The sequence below is a fragment of the Balearica regulorum genome, chromosome 7, assembly GCF_011004875.1.
Source record: "Balearica regulorum gibbericeps isolate bBalReg1 chromosome 7, bBalReg1.pri, whole genome shotgun sequence".
Lineage (NCBI taxonomy): Eukaryota > Metazoa > Chordata > Aves > Gruiformes > Gruidae > Balearica > Balearica regulorum.
In genome coordinates this window covers 37526653-37548426 of record NC_046190.1, presented here as the reverse complement: position 1 = coordinate 37548426, position 21774 = coordinate 37526653, and the positions used below count along the sequence as shown (strand labels likewise).

Genomic DNA, 21774 nt, shown 5'->3' with positions numbered 1-21774 from the left:
TACCTTGTATTCTTCTGGGTACTAGGAGATTTACAGCCTTACTATCCCCTCTGTAAAATAATTGAACAGGAGAATCAACACCTCTAACATTTGCTAGTTTAGACAGTGCCTTATTTCTGGGTAAAAAAACCCAAACAAATACTCACAAACTTTGCACAAAAGGAAGTTAGAAAGATAAACAGAAATACAGCCTGCATAGTCCAAAACAGATTTCAAGCTTTCCCACACCATTTTCAGCCCAGCAAGAGGCTTAAAATGCTCATTCTGATCTGGCTAGAGGTAACTCACACAAACATCAGGCTCACCTTAACGGGGTGACGTGTTTCCTTTTATGCCCCAAACCCTCCTAGAACCGCATTTAAATGCGATCTGTTTCCCTCCTCCCCCCACAAGCCAGGATTTCTTTGATTCTCAATGTAATTAGGAGATAATTTTAACTCTGTCACTAGATTGATTGCACTGGTGCTTAACTGCACTATTAAGCAAATCATTAGCTGACACGTGGTATCTTTTCCATCTGACAGAGCAACGTTCAATTTTAGCGTGATGGGAGACGACTCCAGAGAAACAACCACCACCCATCCTTAGATGGCATAGGAACACGACTGCAGCTGTTAAAGCACTGCTTTGGGAACCATATGCACATTAACAATGGAGACAAGACAAGCAGCTGTAACTTCAGACCAACCCGCTTGGTATCCCACGTCCAAGGTCACCTATGAAGGACAACGTGACAGCTAGATGTTGGAACCACCACCGGGTAACTTCAGCAGCACTACTGGACGTACGAGTTTAACGGCCAAGTAGATGACCATCAATTTTCCATATTTAAGCACCAACTGTACAAAGACCCTTTCTACTTCATTTTTACAACCCTGAAGCCTGAGACTTCCTGGGACATGTTCTAGCAAAGGGTATTAGAGCCCGTCAGCTCCAACTTTGAAATGCTGCTTTATATGTTTATTGGATCAGGAGAAAATATAGCACGTTCAATCATCCACTGCTACCTGAAAAAGGCTCCTGTGCCTCACGTCTGTTTGGAAGCAGACTAATTCAAATGAACACGAAGTCAGACAGTACAGTGTCTAGCGAGAAGCTTATTTCAAAAAACCGCATGACAGCTGGCTAAGTTCTATGAAGGGAGTGTTTTTCCACTTGTTCCACCTGGTGATTCCTTCAAGGTTCCCAAATTAAGCAGTTAAGTAAACAGTAAGAAATCATTTAACAAGTCATTGTACCCAAATTGTCAGAGCATCTAGGAGTCATAAACAGATGAGTTCAAGACAGCTGTATTCTCCTTCTAGGAAAACCTTCTGTTCAAAATGCAAAATGGTTCCTCTGTGCAAATTTGTAAGTCTGTGACGCCAAGGCCTTCTGCAGCAGAACTGCTGTCTCTGAACCACCAAGTCTTTCTTCTGCATTGGTATGAGAATCAAAGGCAGTTACAAAGCCCAGATTTTGTTGCAGTGGATTTCTAAACACAACAGCAGGCATTTCGCCGTGTAGCGCCTGAAAATAGTGTTCTTTCTGAGCTGTATCATCTTTCAATCAGGTCCTGTTTGCTCAGCTGAGCTTCCTCAAAATTCATATCTACTTCATTCTATAAAATTTCACCTAGCTATTTGGTTTGATTCTCATGAGCTACGTTGCAATGAAAGTCTATTGCTATGAACAGAGAGAGCAGACGTGCACGCCTCCGTTTCAAAGAGAGATGGGGCTGTTGCTGACAGTGGAAACCAAAGTGACACACACACACGCACACACACCTGAAGATGTACGCCTGCACAGCAGGGCTGAGCAGCTTTCTGTCTTTACCAACTGCAAGATTGACATGAAGCTTCTTTCTAACAGCGGACCATGTGAAGACCTGGAAACATCAGCTCACTCAAGCAGACAAGCGTCCCTCATTAGCTGCCTTCTGTGCAGTAGCTGGCTTTGGTCCTCGAAAACAGTAAGAAAAAAGCAAAAGAACTTGCTTGTAGCGAAGGCTGAGATAGTAACGGAGGCTTTAAAGTAGTGTCAGTGTTTGCTCTTCACAGCAGGTACGTTTCACAACAGCCATTTGGGTGACTGGCACCTTTTCTTTTCCTCTCTATGTGCTACACCACCTGGGAACAAGAGGAGTCTGATACAGAGACCAAACAAAGATATTCCCTATCCCCTAAAAGCAATCTCACATGATAATGCTTTAGTAATTTCTAACATAATGAACACTTCTAATACTGTTTTACCATATTATAAGGAGGAAAAAAAACCAAAACCAACAAACTTTCACATTCTCTTGCAAGCCAATCCTGGGAATCCTTTTTGCCACAATAGCAGAGTTTACTGTCCAGGGCCACGGAGCAGCAGCTAACCTGGCACAGCTGGGGAACCAAATCAAATTCCAGATGGGCTTTTAAAGGTCTCCTTTACTGAGCCAACCTTAAAATACGAGGCTGTCAGCACTTTGCTGATCATCACAGCAGCTATTTGCCTTAACATATCAGCCAAATAGTTACAGGCACTTCTACAGAGCATCTCTGTAGACATCACCGCGGTCATCTTAGAAATGACCACTACAGCCACAGAACAAACTGTGTGAAGAGGAGAAAGCACACAACCTCAAATGGCTTATTTTAAAATTGTTGCTGATGGCACATATGATTTGTGTAGTTACAACAATATTTTGCAAGAGAGTGGTAGCGTTTCAAGCTTCTGCCACCAGCATTTCCGCCACCATCGTGCAGCTTTAATGGCTAACAACAAGATGAATAGCAAATTCATGAGCTATCAAAGATGGTACTATTAGGGCAGCTCACAGATGTCTGTGCCACTAAACCACAAACAATTTCCTAGAACCCTCTACAAGCTGAGAGCACCAAGATTTTTTTTTTTTAATTACCAAAGAAAAATTAGGGGCTTTGGGTAACACCCAAGCATTCTAAACATTAATACACCAAAACAAAAGAATCCAAAGATGAGTGAGAGGACTATTTTACTGCAAGTTTATTCTTCTGAACCAGTGCATTTGTACTCCTGATTCCCCCCCCTCCCCATCAAGGAGAGCACCATTCAGTTTATTGCACATAGTAACTGATACGAGTCATGCACACATTCAGGACCAGGGAGATTTTATTCAACCTTTCACACATATTTCAGATTGTGATTTTCCAGTACTCTTTCTTTACTTGTAAACACAGCTTGCAACAAGCAGCAAGGGCTTCAGTACAAATTAAACAAATTTTTACAGTCCATGCAGCATCCACACCCGACACACAAGAAGGTGTCTAAAGCTGCTGCCGTACTGCAGTTCTGAACAACAGGCACGCTAGTGACCAACATAAAGTGGGGGTAACTAGGCTTTCAGATCAGTAATCCCTTTCTGTGCAAAATAAAGCAGTGACAAGTGCCTTCCAAGCACCCACACGTGTCTGTCAGGTACAGGCAGCACAGCGGAAGGGGGTCAGTTCCTACACGCACCAGCTCTGTTGTCACCTTGGACCTTTCCACAAGCTCTCCGCGGCCAAAGCTAGCTGAAAGTAAAGATCTTTACGAAGCATTTCCATTGCATCCCAAAACCCCAACCGAGTCCTTAAACCCAAAGCCATAATCATCTCTGAAAGGCAGCGAGCATGCATGTCTTGAACTTGACTAATAAAGAACAGTCCTCTGGATTCATTCATACTATCTTTTCAGAGCAAACCTAAAATACAAGTAGTGATGCATGGTTGGGCTACGCCACGTATTAGGCAACCTCATACGTTACATTTGCAGCTGTTTCATCAGCTGTCACCGGTCACCTACCAAACTTCTCATGTACAAGAGAGGCTGCCCTCGCCCTCTTCACCAGCTTCCCCCCCCCGCTTCTGACCTCAGCATCTTCAAAACGCAGTTCATGACACCATATACCACACGTACCCTGCTAACAGAAGCACTCCTCTGTACACACACGGAGAAATAAAAAAAAAAACCCCTAAAACTTTCTCTTGATAACTGCATGACTGGTCAAGACTTACAGGGTTAGTGTCAAACTGAAAACCTATGTGGTTTTGTCAAAGGCTACCAGTTTTGGCTTAAAATTTGAATGAAAGACATCTCTGCTAGTCACCAGTTTACAGAATAACGTATCTACGAGCTCAAATCACATTGCATAGGGAAAACAAACTGCATTCCTGGAAAAGAAATAAGAGGAAGGGAGGTACTTATATGCAGATATACTAAGTTGCTTTGAAGCAAAAGGCTCAGGTACTTCATTTGGGGTTTGGGAGAATTTGGTTGTTTGTGGTGGTTTTTCGGTGTTTGGGGGGTTTTTTTCATTTGTTTGTTTGTTTTTAAAGCTGTTGGGAGAATAAAACTGTGGAAAAGAATTTTCCATGCTGCTCCATCAGAAGTGGTGGCTCAGCTGCAGTTCTCCAGGAGCAAGTTCATGGTGGCGAGGCGTGCAGAAGGAAGCAGATCCACAGCATCAGGCTCAGCAGTACGGAGCGAGTACGAAACACAAGGATCAAAACCCAGCTCTAAATGGAATCAGGTACAAACTTGAAACCTGTTTCTGTATGGCACTGAAAAAAAAATATTAATTTGACACAAAAAACCCTGAAATGAGGTGAGCTAACAGGTCACAAAAAGATGCGCAAAGGCACTCCCATCCTCTTGCACAGAGCGCTTGAACGAGTGAGGCAACCCGGAACCCATCCTTTGGGAGCAGACGATCACGAATAAGCAGCTTCAGCTTTTCTTTTTGCACTAGCACATTTGCACATGCTCAGCAAGCAAAAACCTCCCCTCCCAGCAGGCTATGTTCCGACAGCCTTGCCTTATATTTCACTCACATTAAGCTTTTCCTGTTCCCAGATACCAACCGTACAGTATTTTTAACTTTTTAGAACCACAAGTCAAATTTACAGAGGAAGGAAACCAATACCTACTTCCGCTGCCCCAAGTTTCCAGTTGACTGGACTGCGTACATCCCACAGCGAATCGCCAAACCCCAGTATTGTGCACATATTTCCTACCCAAATTTCCTCTTCGGAGGAAATTGCCTCCTCTCATTCCACCGCTCGTTGCTCTTTATTACAACCCAGGGAAACCGTTTCCTTACGGCAGCAAGGCTGAGGGAAATATTTTACTGAACTGTGCAACCTTCATTAGCTTCTTGGCTCACTGACATAAGAAAAGTTATCACTGGCTCATACAAAGATATCCAAGGATATTTAACGCGGTTAAAATATTTCTGGCACAGAAACAAGAAAAAAATTAAAGTGTTTCAATGCTTGGCTAAATTCACTAAAATAGTTGAAAAAGTACTTTCTAAGCAAGTTTCTCCATGAGATCATGGCTTTATGATGTACATTAACAGCTTGATTAAGCACAAGACTATTTTCAAGGACTTGCCAAAAATGGAGAAATAATAGAACAGACACTGCAGAACAGCTCCCTGACATGTGCACATGCGTGTGAACCCACACACTCTCACTCTTCATCTTCCTGCGTAAGAAACCCTTCAAAAGTCATCTCCGGATTGAAACCAGCTTTTTCCCCCCCTTTAAAGTAACCAATGAGTGCAAACTAGCTGTGTCACTTCACAAGCAGCTACTGCCTTACTCTCTGTTTGCACAGCACTTAAACTACTCATTAGGTTCTTTCAAGTGAAAGATTTCATGTAGGAAAGAATTGAAGAGGTAATTCAGGTAAAGAGCAAGCAATTTATCTGTGTACCTGCACATCAGAAGCGTTCTTCTTCCAGGCAATAAACTTTATTCCCTTAGGCAGGATTTAGACATGGACATCAAGCACAAATAGATTGTCCACCTCTAAAAGCGGGAAGTACAGAGGTAAAAAAACCCCACACTATCCTGCCCCAAATCACCATTTTTATTTTTGCCTTGCTCCCAGTAAAATAAACTTCCATTTTATACTAAGGGTCAATTCTCAGTGCTACCAGCTCTTGCTGTATTCCCCTAAATTCACCCTTAGCCATCCTACTGTCACTGTAGGAGGGTACGCTGCCAGGACTTCACTACTGCTGAAATTAAACCCCCTAATAAAAATGTATTCTGTTTTATATGATTCAGGTTTAACCTCTATCCATGGCGCTCCTCGCAGCACAGCCCCTCAGGCTGTTGCCTTATAGTATCAAAGATTAGATGAATCATCAGGGTAAGATTAAAAGGAACTAGTTTTCTAATATTGCCAGTAAAAAAAAAATTTGTTCGTGGAAAAGACAACTTATAATCCTCAAATATAAGTTCTTCTTGGTCTGCTTTCCCCTCAAATGGATGCTGTCATTTTGATGCATCAGTGGATGCCAGATCAATGCAATCCTATACTTTGTGTCTTCCAAAGTTATTTTCCAAACCTGTCTGGGAATTGTTTAAATATTATACAGGCTGAAGAAAGAATAAATCAAACCTAACTATTGAAAACAGAGGTCATTTATCTCGCAAGATGAGAACAGAGACAATAGGCTATGAATAATGCAAAAGAGGTAAAATACAAAACACTCAGTTCAGTCTATTACCTGCAGCCTGAAGTGGGTATAAAATAGTTGATTAAATTGGAGAGCAAAAGCTGTTCGACCCAATTACTGAATAAATATTTTAGAGCAATTTTTCTGTTAAACATTTGGAATTCATCTGCTAGCCTGCATTTCACCCAAGGACACTAGGGGAGGGCAGCCAGCTACAAGCCTGAGCTTGCATTAAAGAAAGGCTAAAGCTAACAGGATGCTTTGAGAAAAAAAAACTTCTCGAAGAACGCGTAACATTTCAAACACAGTAGTCCCAGAGGGTGCAACAAGGTGGGGGATAATCATTCATGGGATATACTGGCGGGCTGCTGGTCATGCTTCTAACAGTCACTGTGAGGCTACAGATTTAAGGAAAAAGCAAAAAGCTCAGGTTTTTCCCGAGCAATGACTTCAGCAGCTATTTGCCGCCACGCCACACACATTGGCGCTGCTGAAAACAAGGCTAACACCAGGATGCATTTCAGTGCTACGTGCTTACGGCCCCTCTTCCCGTAACCAGAGCTAAAAGGAACACGTTCCGAGAACTGACAGGAATTTTCTACTTGCTTCCCCCGGCAAGTTTGCTCTTTGCTGAGGCCATAAGCCTCCTCAGCAGTTACCAGCCTTCCACTGCGCTGCCATTTCACCAACACAGGCTTACAAAAACCTTGTCAAAATTGGTACGCCACTTCACAAGTTAGCATCTTACGTTTAGCTTCAGACATCTGTTAAGGAGAAAACCTGAAGTTAATAATTCTGCTTGCGAAGGTATGATTTCAGGTGCCGCTTTGGGAAAGCGTCATCCTCCTCTCCGCCTTATTTCAGCTATCGAATAAAATTAGAGTGCAGAGAACAGATATCACAGATCATTTAACTTGCATTTGCCCACCTCATTTAACCTCATCGTAGCCCTATCCAGTGGTTCCAGGGAGCACGATGAGTACCACAACACAACTGCCACCCGATAATGCCAAGGTAAATCACTTAAACCAGTAACGATCCGTGTGATTCCCATGCAATTTGTTTCAGAGAAGGATTGGGCGCTTTGTTAACTGAGCAACTTGGAATTCTGGAAAAATATTCTTAATTGCCATTTAAACTATAAGGGAGGTATTTCTCAGCAACTGCAGGAAAAAAAGAGTGGAATTTGTGCAAAGAGCAGAATTTGGATCAGCAGGTCATCCCGGCCAGCACCTCCATGCACTGTCCAGGACGGTCCTGTCCAAACTTTAAGTATTTTTCCTGAAAGACTTAGACCTTGAGGAACTTGACAGCAACTCTCAGCCTGCATTTGGGAAAGAGAGGGAAAGAAATACATTCACTAAAGCTAATCTTTGCTCTAACAAAGCAAAGATTTCACTTATTGAAATTGAAGTTGAAATTTCACTTATTGAAATTCAAGTTGAAATATAAATATCCAAGTCAAATGTAGCTACCTTAAGGGTACTTGACAGATCAATACTCTAAAAAAGTAAGATTCAAATTATGACTTCGTAGCCCCATCTTCCCTCCAAGCCCCCAATACCTAGGAGCAGCAAAGATATATCTGGAAAATGAAGATTTGCAATCTGCATGAATCCAGTTACCTTCAAAGGCACAACCATGATAAAAAGAAAAATATGTTTAAGTGTGAAAAGCACAGAAGGGAAAAGGAATAAAGTTTCAGTGTAGGAGTTTGGGAGCAGCATTCGATGCTTGGGTTGGTTTTACCTGGAGTTCTTAAGGATTAGGCACTCAAGAGCAGAAAGATTGGTTATATCCACTTTTAACTACGGAAAAAGTAAACATTACTGGATTTCATCAAGCCTGGCAAAACCCGCTTCCCAATTCTTTGTGGTTGGTTCAGTGAAACTGTAACACAAAAATTAACTTTGGGATGTATGACTTCAAAACCAAAAACCTCCAGCTTCAATTAAGTCAAATCACCAAAATAATTTAAAATAACCAATCCAAAATATATTCACCATTTCTACCTTGTTTTCCTGAAACATGTCCAGTGACATGAGGTCTACCTCCACTCAGGTGCAGCTATCAGTCTGTGTAATCATTGCTCCCAGTTTAATACTACGCTTATCTCAGAAAATACACACAGCGCGTAAATATTTATGTAGTTCATATACTTTCAGATATATTTAAGCCAAAGAGATTTACTAACCAAGACATTTTTATGACTTATTGAAATTGAAGTTGAAATATAAATATCCAAGTCAAATGTAGCTACCTTAAGGGTACTTGACAGATCAATACTCTAAACACACATTATTCATAGCATTTCGGTTAAGAAATGTGAAGCTACTGCTAACTGTAATAAATAGACATCAAAATTTAGCACATGCCAGCTAAAAACCCCACAACCCAATTCTTTTGAAACTTCCAGAAGAAAGGGAAGTCTGATGTCTGACTTCCATGGAAACCGAAAAGGAGCAAAAATGAGCGTAAGTAAACCCATTTGCCTTTTACATGCCTAAATATCTAAAAATCTAGTCCAATCTGCCCCTGGATTTTTACAGGGTGTTTCAAAAAAAAAAAAAGCATATACACCTGGGAAAAACTATGGAATAGCTGCATTTCCTGCTGCAAGTACAGAAAATATATTTAACATGGTATACGCCACTGACTTTTACAGACTGGAAAGTGATCTTAATGATGAACTATAATTCCTTCTCCCAGCCCATATTTTAAAAGCAGCTCCCCTTTAAACCATTACCATTTCAAGGTTTACGAGAATACCATAATTAAAATAGACTTTAGCATACTTAAGACTATTTATACTTATTTTCCATCAAGAAATGAGTCTGATCAAGTGAACATGCACAAAAATAGATCTTTCGGCATCCTTATTGCAAAATATTCGAAGCCTAAGACCTGACTTCTGATTTTGACAGTCAATATCTTGCATTTGGCTTTACCTGCCTTGTGATCAAAAAAATAGAGCTGTAGCTGCCCAAGACTAAAGAAACAGATGCTTCACTCACTCTGGCAGAGGGAGTCTCTTGCAAGTGAGAAAAAATAGTCATTGCCCATTTAATTCCACAGAAATCAGCTCTTTCTATTTGGTACCCTCCCAAATTTTAATAAATAAGCTGACATCTTTCAGTAGACCCGTTATCCCATCTATCCCACACTTCAGACGGTGACTTTAAATTTAATCTGTCTGCAAAATCCGTGCAAAGTCTGCCAGTGATTATGCTAAAGGAATGATTTAGAGGGGGGTGTTGTTATTACACTAACTGCAGCAGCATTAAGCAGGATGTCAAAGCCAAGCACCCCATTCATGCTTTGCTCGGAGCGAGCTGCGTGCCACTCCGTAGGCCCAGTACTTTTCTCCTCTTGGTTGCTTTCAGCAGTGCTCGAGACCTATAAATAAATAAAGAGCGGGGAATCCCAGTAACGCTCAGGGCGATTGCCTTTTCTGCCAGCGAGGCCGATAACTGGAACGATTGTTTTCAACTCGAGGCGACCTCCTCCCGGCTACCAGCACACAAAAGGGATGCAAGCAGGAGAAGCCCAAAAGAAATACGTTTCATTTCAGCGTTATGATTTTGAGCAAGGTCTTTCTCGGGGGAATGACTCACCGCTCAGATTTCATTCACACTGAATGCCCGTCACCGGTTTTATTTTAGCGAGGACAAGCAGCGAATGCACAAAGTGGAGGTTTCCCCCATTCTAAGCTGTTCCCTGGGAGATCTTGTCTGAAATGCTCAGGGAGAGCTTCTGCCTACACCGGCAGCGTCGAGCGAAGCACGAGGAGCTGCCAGCCAGCTCGGCAGCCTTGTTCACCCGGGCAATGCCAACCCGATGTTAAGACTGCTCAAATAACCCCTTTTCCTCCCAACTCGGCACCGAACTGACAAATCCATTAAAATAGTTTTGGATTCTGTCAAGAGAGGCCACCTGCAAAAGCATTTCTGTAGTTACAGCGGTCAGGGGGTATAAACATCTTGGTGAGTGGATGGAGAAACACAAGCTTTTGAACAAGCAAGGCTTAGGGGTTTTTTCAATATTAGTGGTCTAGGACTGACTCTAGAGACTGGATCTCGCCTTTTTGTATTTCAGCATAGAACAGCCTTAGAGATACAGAAAATTCTAAATGGGCTAGCTTCATAAACGACAGAGGCACTGCTCATCAAGTCATCGCCTGTGCTTGCACCAGGACAGGAAGGATCCCAGTAACAGGGACAGACCCGCTCCTGCCCAGCCCCACGAGCATCCCATCTACTGTACCGGTGGCTCTGACAGCAGAGACCGAATAAACCCTGTACCGTGATAGTTCAGGTGTTCACCTGAAGCCAGATTTGTTTAGATCCCATCTACAAACAAGCTGAAATTCCTTGGGGTTTTGTCTGGTTTGTTTTTAAAAAACACAGGCATCTTGCATCCTGGAAAGTTAATGTAACTGCTACACTACAGAAAAATCAGAAGTACAGGATTGCCTCCATCTCTCCAAAAGGCTCAAAGCGCTGTACACCACCTGCTGCAGCGAAGCATTCCTTGTATTTCCTGAACCAAGCCAACTCCATCAACAGGTTGGCAGCTTTTTTATTTTTATGAACACTGTTTGCAAAAGAAAAACACAGCCAAGGGGCACAAGGATCAGAACTAGACTCCCACCCTCCAGATGCCTCCATCCTAAGCCCCGCTTTTTGCCCATACTGCTCCCAGATTAAGAAATACAGCAACAGCAGCTCCACCGTTAGGAGAAAGGACAAAATTTCCTAACGCTGCTGGTGGGTGGCAGTTACGCCAGCAGCACCCGTCTTGCATGGCAGGGTTTTACGCACCTTCCAATCATTACAGTCCAAAACCTCAGACTGTGCAACGCCACCAAACTCTGCCTTTGGGAAATACTCCTCATTTGGGTACCTTCATTATTACCATCCAGTAGTCAGCGTCATTTTGATCTTTACTCGCTTAAATTGCCTGGAACCCCACAGTTCTTCACCCTTCCCATTAATTTCCAAGACACTCACCTTGGTGTTTGGCGAGATAAGCAAGTTGGACCCGGAATTGTGCCCAACAGTGCAGCCATTAGGAAATCCCGGGAAATGACACTTCATCTCCCTCTTAGGGCTGCATTTTAAACAAGACTGAGCTTTGGCATTGACATATCCTCTCCGAGTCTCCGCTGCTTGCTGGCCAGGACATTCCACACAGGCTGTCAGCACGCGCCATCCATCTCGCACCGGTCTGAAGTGTCTGCACAACATTTTACCTGAAGTGAAGCTTCCCTGGACCAGTCAATGCTAATGCAAACACAGATCACCTGAATCCCGAGTTGCTATAAAATATACCTCAACTTACTATTCGGATGAAGCCTCGTGACTACCCGAGTGCAATCTGTCGCATTACCTTAATTAAGGAGACCCCAGGCCGTGCTGCCTTCCCAACTCCTGCCCATGACAGTGCTCTGACATACTCTTGTACGCTCAAGCTCAACTCCCCCCCACCCCCGCCATGAGGGCAGTTTACAGATAAGACAATCAGTACAACTGGCTGCCCAGCCACGTGCCCAGTGTTTTTCCTGCTTGTGGCATTTGCAACCAGAAGATGAGAAATACCCCATTGTTCCTGCTCACATCTGGGCCTGATGTTTTCCTTCCAAATAAAAATTAAGGCTAGCATTAGTGGAAGCTTAACCTTAAGCATGGTACCACTTGTTGGCAGATCTTTGCATTCATCCTCGTTTCCCAGTGAAAACCACAGAAGTGGCATCAAAAGTGGCACCTCAGGCTTTGATAGCTTCAGTTGAATAAAGCTAAGAAAAAAATAAAGCCTTCAATATTGCGTTAAGGGTTCCTCAGATCAATTTTCTAACTTTACTTCCATAAAAGCGCAGTGGTAACTTTTAGCCTTCACAAGGACGTTGCCGCGTGGCTATGTCACACCTTTGTTTCTCATCACTTAAGGACAACCACTACATTACTGAACTACAAACATTCATTTCAATAAAAGCTCCACTATTAATCCGGGGGATTTAACTCACTCTGGAGTCCAGGCAATACATCAGCCCTCTACAGACACACAGAAAAAAGCTGACTTGTTCTCATCAACCCCAATATCACTCGGTAATAAACTCAAGTTTGCAGCCAAATTCATCTTTCTTCAGAAACCTGCACACGTTTTCTGCAAGCATTTAACCTTCCCTTAGGCAGAAGAAGGTTGACAACACTACAATCATCTAATGAAAATTAAATCCATATTAAGCAGCACAGAAGCTGAGCCCCTTGAGCTTGCTCCCCGCTCCAAATTCAGGGTTACAATCACCCAAAATTAATCCCACACCCTTCCCCAGTCCAATTTCCCACGGTTCAGCGGGCAGGAGATGCAAAGCATCTATCTTTCGGAGGAACCAAAGTATGGTTATCTGAAATAGCTACTGAATTTCTACCGAAGAGATCAGTCCTGCCATGTTTCAGCTCATCTTGCCCTCCACTAACACTGCACTTACGTGCTTTCCATCAGCTAGAAAAGGCAGGAGGGCTTCACGTCCAGACGTCGGGACTTGGCGCTTCAGGAAAAGAATAAAATTGAATTTGAAAGACTGCTAAATCTGCTGGCAGCCAAGTAATGTAACCCGTCACTTACACCTACTTGTTGCTGTCTGCAGGTGTGCAGCTTACCATATATACCAGCTTACCATAAACCTCCGAGGAAAATACAGTTAAAAGTTACCCAGCACACCTCAGCTCTCTCTCACGCAGAGAGTCAAGTAATTTCCCCGTACCTCTCCTTTTCACATCAGCTGGAAGGCTGAGATTTTCCAGGAGGAAAACACGCACCTCACATAACTGCGGTCTCAGTGCCATCCTCTGAAAGTCAAGGCTGCTCCTGCCAGCACGCTCGTCACCTAACGAACCCCTTCGTGCCAGTCAACCTACACAGGGGTTTTACCTGGGGGAAAAGAGCGCGACGGCTGTCCCCAAGTGACTAGCCTGGGCTTTTGGAAGCCAGACTTCTAGAAGAATGTTTTAAGGTGTCAAATTCTCGTCGTGCTTAAAATAAGTTACAAACGCTTTCAGTATGCCTCCGAGCGGCTGGCCTGTAGGATGAGCCAAGGGCATGTTTCTTCTGCTTCATTTCCTCTTTCAGGCCACAAGCTGAGAAACGCCATTAAAGCCAAACAAGTAAGAAATGTTGATAAAACTTCCATCTGAAACACCAATGCAAATAAATACAAACCTCTGGCTACCAGCCTTTCCTCCAGCGCAAGACTCGCCTAAACCATTCGGCAAAGCTTTTTGTTAATTAATCCTTTTGATAACAGCAGAGTCCAGCAATTATTACACCATGCACCGGCAGGACATGCAATGCCAGGCTGGGTTTAAGGCAACTGCCTGGTTTTGGGTTCCTCGAGTCAAGAGCGGACCTTCTTTTATTTGCCATGATTTGGTACATTTGACAGCTATTTGCCCAGGAAAATCCGAGGTGTAGGACACCTCACCTCTATTTTCTCCTGGCAAGTGTAGGACACATAACACTAACACAAATCTCACTCAGCCGTGTAAGTAGGAGAGAAGTAAGGAAAAAATCTGGTTTTATAGAGCAGCTGTTGCTTTCAAAAGGAATCTGTTGAAGACAAATAAAGTTTCTTCTAGTATATACGAAAGAAAACGGTAAACGCAGCTTATACATAGGCCATACAATAAATCATCCACCCCACGCGCCTGCTAGCCATTTACTCAGGCTTGGTACCATAGGCATTCTTGGTTATCCGCAGGAGGCAGAGTACTGCGGCTTTTAGCAAAATATAAAAGTATCACTTCAGTCGGCACAGACTGAAGCACAGCACCTTTCATAGGCAGCGTGGATGGAAGTAACGTTAAAGTTGTAGTCCTAAGGGCAAAACAGCAGAAAAATCATTCTTCCTCGCTGCTTGCCTGGTCCCATCCCAGCAGCTGTAACCCCCACAGATTTTTTTTTTTTTTTTTTTGTAAAATGCATTTTTAGCAGCATTTATTTAGAAAATAGTGCCTTGTTTGGAAAATAAGGCTCATGAAATTCCTTAACAGGACCTCACCACTGCTTTACCACCAAATTTCATAGCGGTTTAAGAAACACAGACCTTCCATGTGTGGGGAACAACTTCACATACAGAACAGCCTGCAGACAGCCTCATGTTTGAGGAAAAACCACAAAGGACTTGGAAAAAGATGCAACTGAAAATATTCTCACTAACAGGGATTTTACTGATTAAGCTGCACCTCACATCCAGTAGCATTTGGCCATAGCGTGTTGAAATACGTAGCGCAGTTCAGAGAAGCTAAAATCCTCGGGTGTCCAGCAGTTAACAAATTCATATCGCAAATCTCTATACACACACGCCTAAAGTTTCAACATAAGCTTTTTATACATGGTCTATCCAAAAACACAACCAGAAGCTTCCCTACAGCTTTTTCTTAAAAAAAAAATAAAAATCAATTTTCCTGGTTTTATTTAAAGGGCTGACAGTATACATAACTTCCAGTGTTCTCATGCTGAACTCACTTTAGACTAGATAAAAATAGATTATTTTTTTTTTTTGGTACACCAATGCCTTCACCAAAGGCTGTGCAAAACCACACAGGTATTAACGATTGACATGATTTACTCATCAAGAGCCAACTCAGAGCGCAGAGTCACCAAGACTTGGGCTGATATTTAGATCATGTCAAAATCCACACACAGAGAAACGGAACTGAAACCTCAAGATATTCTATGCAACAAGGTTAGCTTGAAAACAGGCTCCCGCTAATTCTGACATTTCTAGAGTAATTTTTCGGCGCAGATGCTGTATTTAGCATCTGCATAAGCCATGCTGGTTAATTCGCACAGCCTCTGACACTCAGATTTGCGTTTCAGGTAGTCTAAAAAAATCATATAAAATCAGTTTGGCTGCAGAGAATAGAATTGAAGCCTATAGCTAAGCAGAAGGCTACGGAAAGATTCTCTTGTCTGTACTACACAGCATCAGCAACACACAGGACAAAAGCCGAGACAGTGACTTTAACATGCAGATGGGCAATAATCTAATTAGTAGTGACTTTTTTTTTCCCTCCCCTCTTGCGTTTCTTACAGGTCAAAATACTTGAGTCAGTTTGAAAAGTGAGATGACGACAAAGACGGCTGTTCTGGGAAAGCCCTACATGTAATAATTGGTTTAACCAGCCAAATCACGCAGCAAGGTTCACATCTCACATGGAAGATTACTTGAATGGTGCAACGAATACAAACAAAGGGATTTCCATTTAATGCGCACCGCATGGGAAGCAAGTCTTCGTGATTAGACACCTCCCTTCTCTCCCCGCTCCGCAGACCCCCAGGATAATTAACACTCTGGGACAAGAGTGCTCAAATGACGTTGTTTCTAAATTCACCGATCAAACCAAACGCACTGAGACCATCTGTTTTGGTCTCCTTATCACATATGCATTTCCCTCTCTTAAAAGAGGAAAGCTACTTGTTAACAGCAGGTTTTTAAGTACAAATGTTGCTACTCCAGCAGCAACGTTTTCAACGGCATGCTCTAAAAGGAAAGTATAATCCCTCCTTTTTATATTATTTAAAAGCAGGCTTGCTTTAGAGACAAAGGACACCCCAGAGAAGCCGACATGGGAAATGAAGTTGCAGCTTTCAGCCGATACAGCCGACAACCTTGCCGCAGGAGCTTGAAGGTTATTAGTAGAGCATCAGCAGCCGGGGCTGCCTGTGTCCCTTGCTGCTCACTTTGCTGAGCACGAGATGGAGGTGGGAGACGGGAGATACCCTTGCTGGATGATGCAGCTCTCCCCTGCATACTAAGCAGGGAAGGTGGAGGAAGAGTGATGCGGTACGAGGAATCCCAGCTCCCCTGGCAACGAGATGCCTTTGCTGAACAGATTTCAATAAGGCGTAATAAATCAAGGCTTCGAAATTAAAGTTAAACCGAATCTCCCATCTCCTCTCTTTCCTTCCTCTCGACGCCACTAGCAATCGCTGCTTCGGGGAATTACCTTTGCTGCAGGGAACTCCCACGCTGAGCATCAGAAGCACAAGGCAGTTCCGCAGTCTCGTTTTCAACGCGCTGCTCTCCATGTGCGCGTCGGGGGTTCCCCTGGTGCTCTGAAATTAGAGCCTTATCTCCGCATTGCATTTACGGCCATAAGCGACTGCAGGGAGGCACGGATGTATGAGAGCACATACGAATGGGTTTTGTCGTCAACTCCCCCAGTTCTTAGCGTACTACAGCATGCGACGCCAGCAGATGTATTAATGTTTTTACACTCCTACCTCATCAATTTTCTGTTTGGAAATTTGCTCCCAGAAGTAATTACATTGCTCTAAGAGCAAAAGCAAGAAAATCCACAGAATACCAGAAAATTAGCGTATAGAAGAGATAGTGTTGAAAAAGCAGTCGAGTGATTTGAGACTGCAACAAATTACCCACCCAAAACGATGCAGAAATTCTTCACACAGAAGTAATTTGCGTATTTACATAGCATAGATGGAGTTGGCAAAGTTAGCTTTAAAATAGTAACCCTTCAAGATCCTTTGCGTTCACCCATCTTGCTAAAAAAAGAATCATTTTCCTCTGTGAGGGATATTATTTACCTAAGTGCAAGCATAAGCCAGAGTTACGTTAACACGATGAGTTGTTCCTGCACAACTCATTCTGCTCTTCTACTGCAGCCAAATGCTTCTACTGTAGCTATTGCTACAGAATGAAATCTTCGTAATATGCTACATATTTGCTGCAATTAAGAACGAATTCTTTTCAGCCCGGTGCACCTATCACTGTCACATCTTCCATCCACATGTAATGCTAAGCAGCAGCACTAATTATGGAAGCTACGTGAAAGAACCAACGGGGGGGGAGGGGGTTCTGTTCCAACAGATGTCTTTTCCTTCAAAAAATTAAAATAATCAAGCTTGAAAAACGAGAGTGTTTTTAACTACATTCAGAAATTGAGATTGGTGGGCAGAGTGCTTTAATTCTGAGACACCAGCAAGGATTTTAACTGTAAAAAAAATTTTAAAAATTCAAACTTACACACCACAATCTTTACTCTAAACAAAGTTCCTGGAGATTTTACTTCCTCTTGAACATCCATGCTCCCCTCAGAAGCCCAGTTCTCCAACAGGAGAACAGAAGCAGCAGTACTTTTCCTACAGGTGCTGTTTCACCAGCCACAAGAGTGCCCGAGACCTGCACCGGAATCCCCTGGGCAGGGGAAGAGCCATGGCCCAGACAGCGTGCTCAGCTCCGGGCAGAACACGGCAACGCGAGTCCAAGGGACTGCATCAGCCGCTGCTTTCCTGGGTAGTAACGTACTGTACTCTGCAATTAATTCAGTCTGACTTATTAGTTATATTTGAGATAGGTACATTTCAATTAAGCGAAGATGCCGAGCTGGCAGCTCCATCACACTCAGTACCTGAATTTGCCCACTGAATTTCGTAAGACTGACGTTTTTGTTGCAGACATACCCAGGGTGTTCGCGCTCAAACCACACACCTCGGCATCCCTCTCGGTAAGCTCTGCGCAGGAAGGCAGCCGCGATGGGCAACCCGAGTGGTTAAAGGGAATGCGACTTCTCATCCACATCCCAGTCGCGGCAGAGCGCTACAGAAGCGCAGGGGTGAACTCAGACCTTACATGAAGATGCAACATCAGCCATTTGGACTGTGTGTTATTTCAATAAACTTATCTGCAAAAAAAAAAAATCAGCCTTCAGTGCTTTCGCAGCAAACCCAGGAAATACGCAGCCTCGCAGCCCCCACACCTTGGCCAATCAAGCATGCAGTCAAGAAGGTCGCTGCGTTCAGAAAGAGTGCTTTTCCTCGGTTTTTCCCCTCCAGGTCAGAATCCCATTCATCAAGGAGAAGAAAACCATCTTTAGCATTTGCTGCATTGAAAACAGAAAAGGCTTGAGAATGGACAAATTTGAAGACCCACACAGAGTCTGCGAGTACAACAAATCCAGCCCATGAGACCACTACCCACCCACAAAAGCTGGGGGCATAAACCTGTAGAAACTGTCTAGGTCTAGTACTCGCTCTCCCCTGAAGTCCTCAACTCATTTAACTGAAGTACAGCTTCTTGGACAACAAGCAGCAGTTTTAAGAATTAAGCAATTCATCACAGTTAACACCTCTCCCTATGCAAAACAAGAAAAATGCAGGCAATAAAACATACTGTGTTACAATGCGCAAAATTTCTACCTGTAAACACTAAGCAGCCTTTCTTTACGTGGATGCTCAGCATCTCAGAGACAAGGAGAACAGCAGAAGACAAAAGGAAAAGCTGCAGGCAAACCACAAAATTACATTTTACAACTTAAATTTGGTTGTTTATTAAGTGCAGAAATACTCTGCTCGATGTATTTATCCAATATTCTGTTATATATTTAGTTTTATGAACACCCGGGGAGAATGGCAGCACGACACTGATAAAGGGGTAAACGTCAGCCACGTTTTGGGTACCAGACATGCAAAAAAATAACTTGGGAGGCAGGAAAAAGGTAGAATACTTGTAATCATTCTTCACAAGAAATAACGTGTATCTCTAGGCAGCTGTGGTACCACTATAAAGAGTAGAAAATTCATATTCACAGTATCGACGAGTTTAAGAAAAATGCATATGCTTCACAATGAGATCATTTCTGTCTCTATTAAGTAATTTTATAGATCAGAGGAAAAGTAAATACACTCTTGCCCTCCCTCTTTCTCCAAGGCTCTGCTATATGATTTCCCTAAAGACAACACCTCGCAAGCTCTTACGTAGCTGGGGGAGCACGTTTGCCACAAAACACTTCATCTGTGTCAGGGTGATATTAATATCATGCAAGCAGAGGCAAAAACTTACATATTTTATTCCGAAGGTTGCATGACAGGCAGCAAATGTCTCTGAGCAACACTATACGTTAAATCTCCCTAGCTCTGTAGCCTTGCTCACAAGCCCTTTTCACCACTCTTGCACGTTCACAAGAGCGCTGCCGCCGAGCTTTACGGCACGTAGAGAGCGCAGATAGATCTGCTGCTAGCCTTCACAATTTTGCTCCCGTTTTTTAGCAGCGAGCCACGTTTACGGAGGTGGCAGGGCTTGTAAGTGCAGACAGAAATAAACTCATATTCACAAGCTCATAGCAACCAGGAACGCAAAGGTTTTATTGAAGCTGGGCTCAAACATTCAGTCCTACATGACCTATGAACGAAAACACAGCCCTTCCCTTCCTCATTAAAGGACAGTATAGCAAGAAGTCTGAGATTCCCGAGCCTCAGGACAAGGCATTTCAGTTTGCAGATGTGCCAAAATGGGAAACAAGCTACAGTCTCCTGTGACATCTCGTAAAGTATTTTCTTCCCCATGTCAAGACCATTTATGAAGCAGAAATTGATTTCAAGAATCACTTCCCTCTTCAACTACTAATTCTGATACGCATTTAGAAAATCCGTGCCAGTACCAAACAACCCCAGCCACCACCATCCTTTTCCTTAACGCACACACAGCCGCAGAACCTGTGGCACGACGCTGTTTATTAACTTAACAGAGCTGACTCTCAAACACTTCTCTTCCACCCCCAGAGGCACTTCCACAGTCCACCTGGCAGAAAACACTGGATTTTCCATCCAGTCTCAGGGCAAGGAAAAACCACCTTCGTTACTCCAGGTCCACACTGCTCTTGCTCTAATTGTCTCTGAAGTTGACAACTACGTGCCGCTGTTTTGAACTTCTTTTTATCCTGAAGATACAGATTTTCAGGAACGACGTGCAGACAGAAGTATAACAGAGAAAAAGATAAGGAGACCCCCATGACACCTGCCCTAGGTGAGCAGGGACTCTCGTGCACCAGGTAACACACCTCAAGTCTACGCTGCTCCTTCTCCCATAGGCAAATTGAGGAGAGATCAGTGTATTCCACCAGCGTCTTCCCTTACAGAGTGGAGCTGAACAGATAGTGCCACTAGAGAAAGATGTCAGCCACAACAAAGAGCTAAAAAAAAAAAAAAAAAAAAACCAGCCAACATATTTATTGGAGTTCTTGCAGGTTTTTTGTGAGATCTTCAAGGTTTGGTTGTGGTGGTGTTTTGGTTTTGTTTGGTTTTTTCCCTCAACTCCAAACTCTGATGAGCAGGCAAGAAAGACATCTCCCCTTTGTTCCCATCTCCTATGACTATTTTTACATCACACAACTTCCCAGCTTTGCTGTACCAGAAATCTGCACTGCTTTATTATCCCATCAGGGCATCTGTATTTCAGACAAGAAGCAGTCTCTGAATTTATCTCACTCCTGTTGCGACGCTTAACTAGCCCCAATTCCTTGATATCAGGCAGAAGATGCATGAAAGCATCACTTCTAATATTAAAGCTATTTTTTTCTATAATAGAACGAGGGGGTAGACATGTTTTCCACTTAAAGCGATACTTTCCACAGCAATAGGCACCTACTTTGACAGCAAAGGCTGCAAAGGGCAAGTCCCAATGAATTCTCACCAATTCATTTCCACGATGTTTGAGACCCTAGACATCATATGTCCCTACTGCTAAATAGGGAAAGCCCTACATGGGTCAGCCAGGGCTAATCTCCAGTGAAACCAGGATTCAGATATTAGACTAATAAAAATTTCTTGAGTCATTTCATTAATTGAACATTGTTTTATCTTCTCCAGAAAAGCATCTAAAAATGCAATATCAACACCTTCACGGGAAGGGAACGCATGTATTTATTTCCAGAATACTCAGAGGCATCTGCAGGGCTTCATTTACCTGAGTGAGTATATTTAAATGCCACCTACTCATCCTGTAGCGTTGATAGACCTCTTCTGCCCTCGAGGAGATTGTTTCCCAGCAGATACTCCCATTGCAAGCCAGCAGCCTTCTAAAGCAAAACTACAGGGCACAGAGGGAAACGGAGATCAGGACTCACACACGCACGGTCACGGTTTCATCACCTTCCTGTGCAAGCGCAGTCACCTCAACCACAACAGGTTTTTTGAGCTCCATACCAACAACATTCAGAAGTCGGTCGCAAAAACCCGTCAAGATTTTTTTCTGCCTTAAAAATAATCCCCAAACAGCCATTCGGTCAATGGTCGGGTAACAAGGATAATGGGAACAAGATGAGCATAGGATATATCCGTGGATTATAAACCGCTAGCCTTTTCATAACTCCTCAGATAGTGACTATCACCTGGAGCTGCTGCTACTCTTTTAATCAAATCCAAGCCAGATATAGCTCCAACGTGAAATTTTCTTGGGTTCAGAAAAAACAAGGAACAAGCTGCTGCTTTTTAAGCGTTATTTCTAGCATCTTTTTTTACTATGGCTT

The 21774-nt window shown here is 43.2% G+C and overlaps 1 protein-coding gene across 5 annotated transcripts in view; it reads right to left on the bottom strand.

Moving 5' to 3' along the window:
• Nucleotides 1-21774, bottom strand: part of MCU (mitochondrial calcium uniporter) — a 91942-nt gene that overhangs the window by 27492 nt on the left and 42676 nt on the right. For 2 of the 5 annotated variants that reach the window (XM_075758987.1, XM_075758986.1), the window contains exon 2: nucleotides 21213-21335. The exons of the other annotated variants lie outside the window; for them this stretch is intronic. In XM_075758987.1, the coding sequence (XP_075615102.1) occupies nucleotides 21213-21335 (123 nt within the window). The remainder of the gene's footprint in view (nucleotides 1-21212; nucleotides 21336-21774) is intronic. 5 annotated transcript variants of the gene reach the window in all.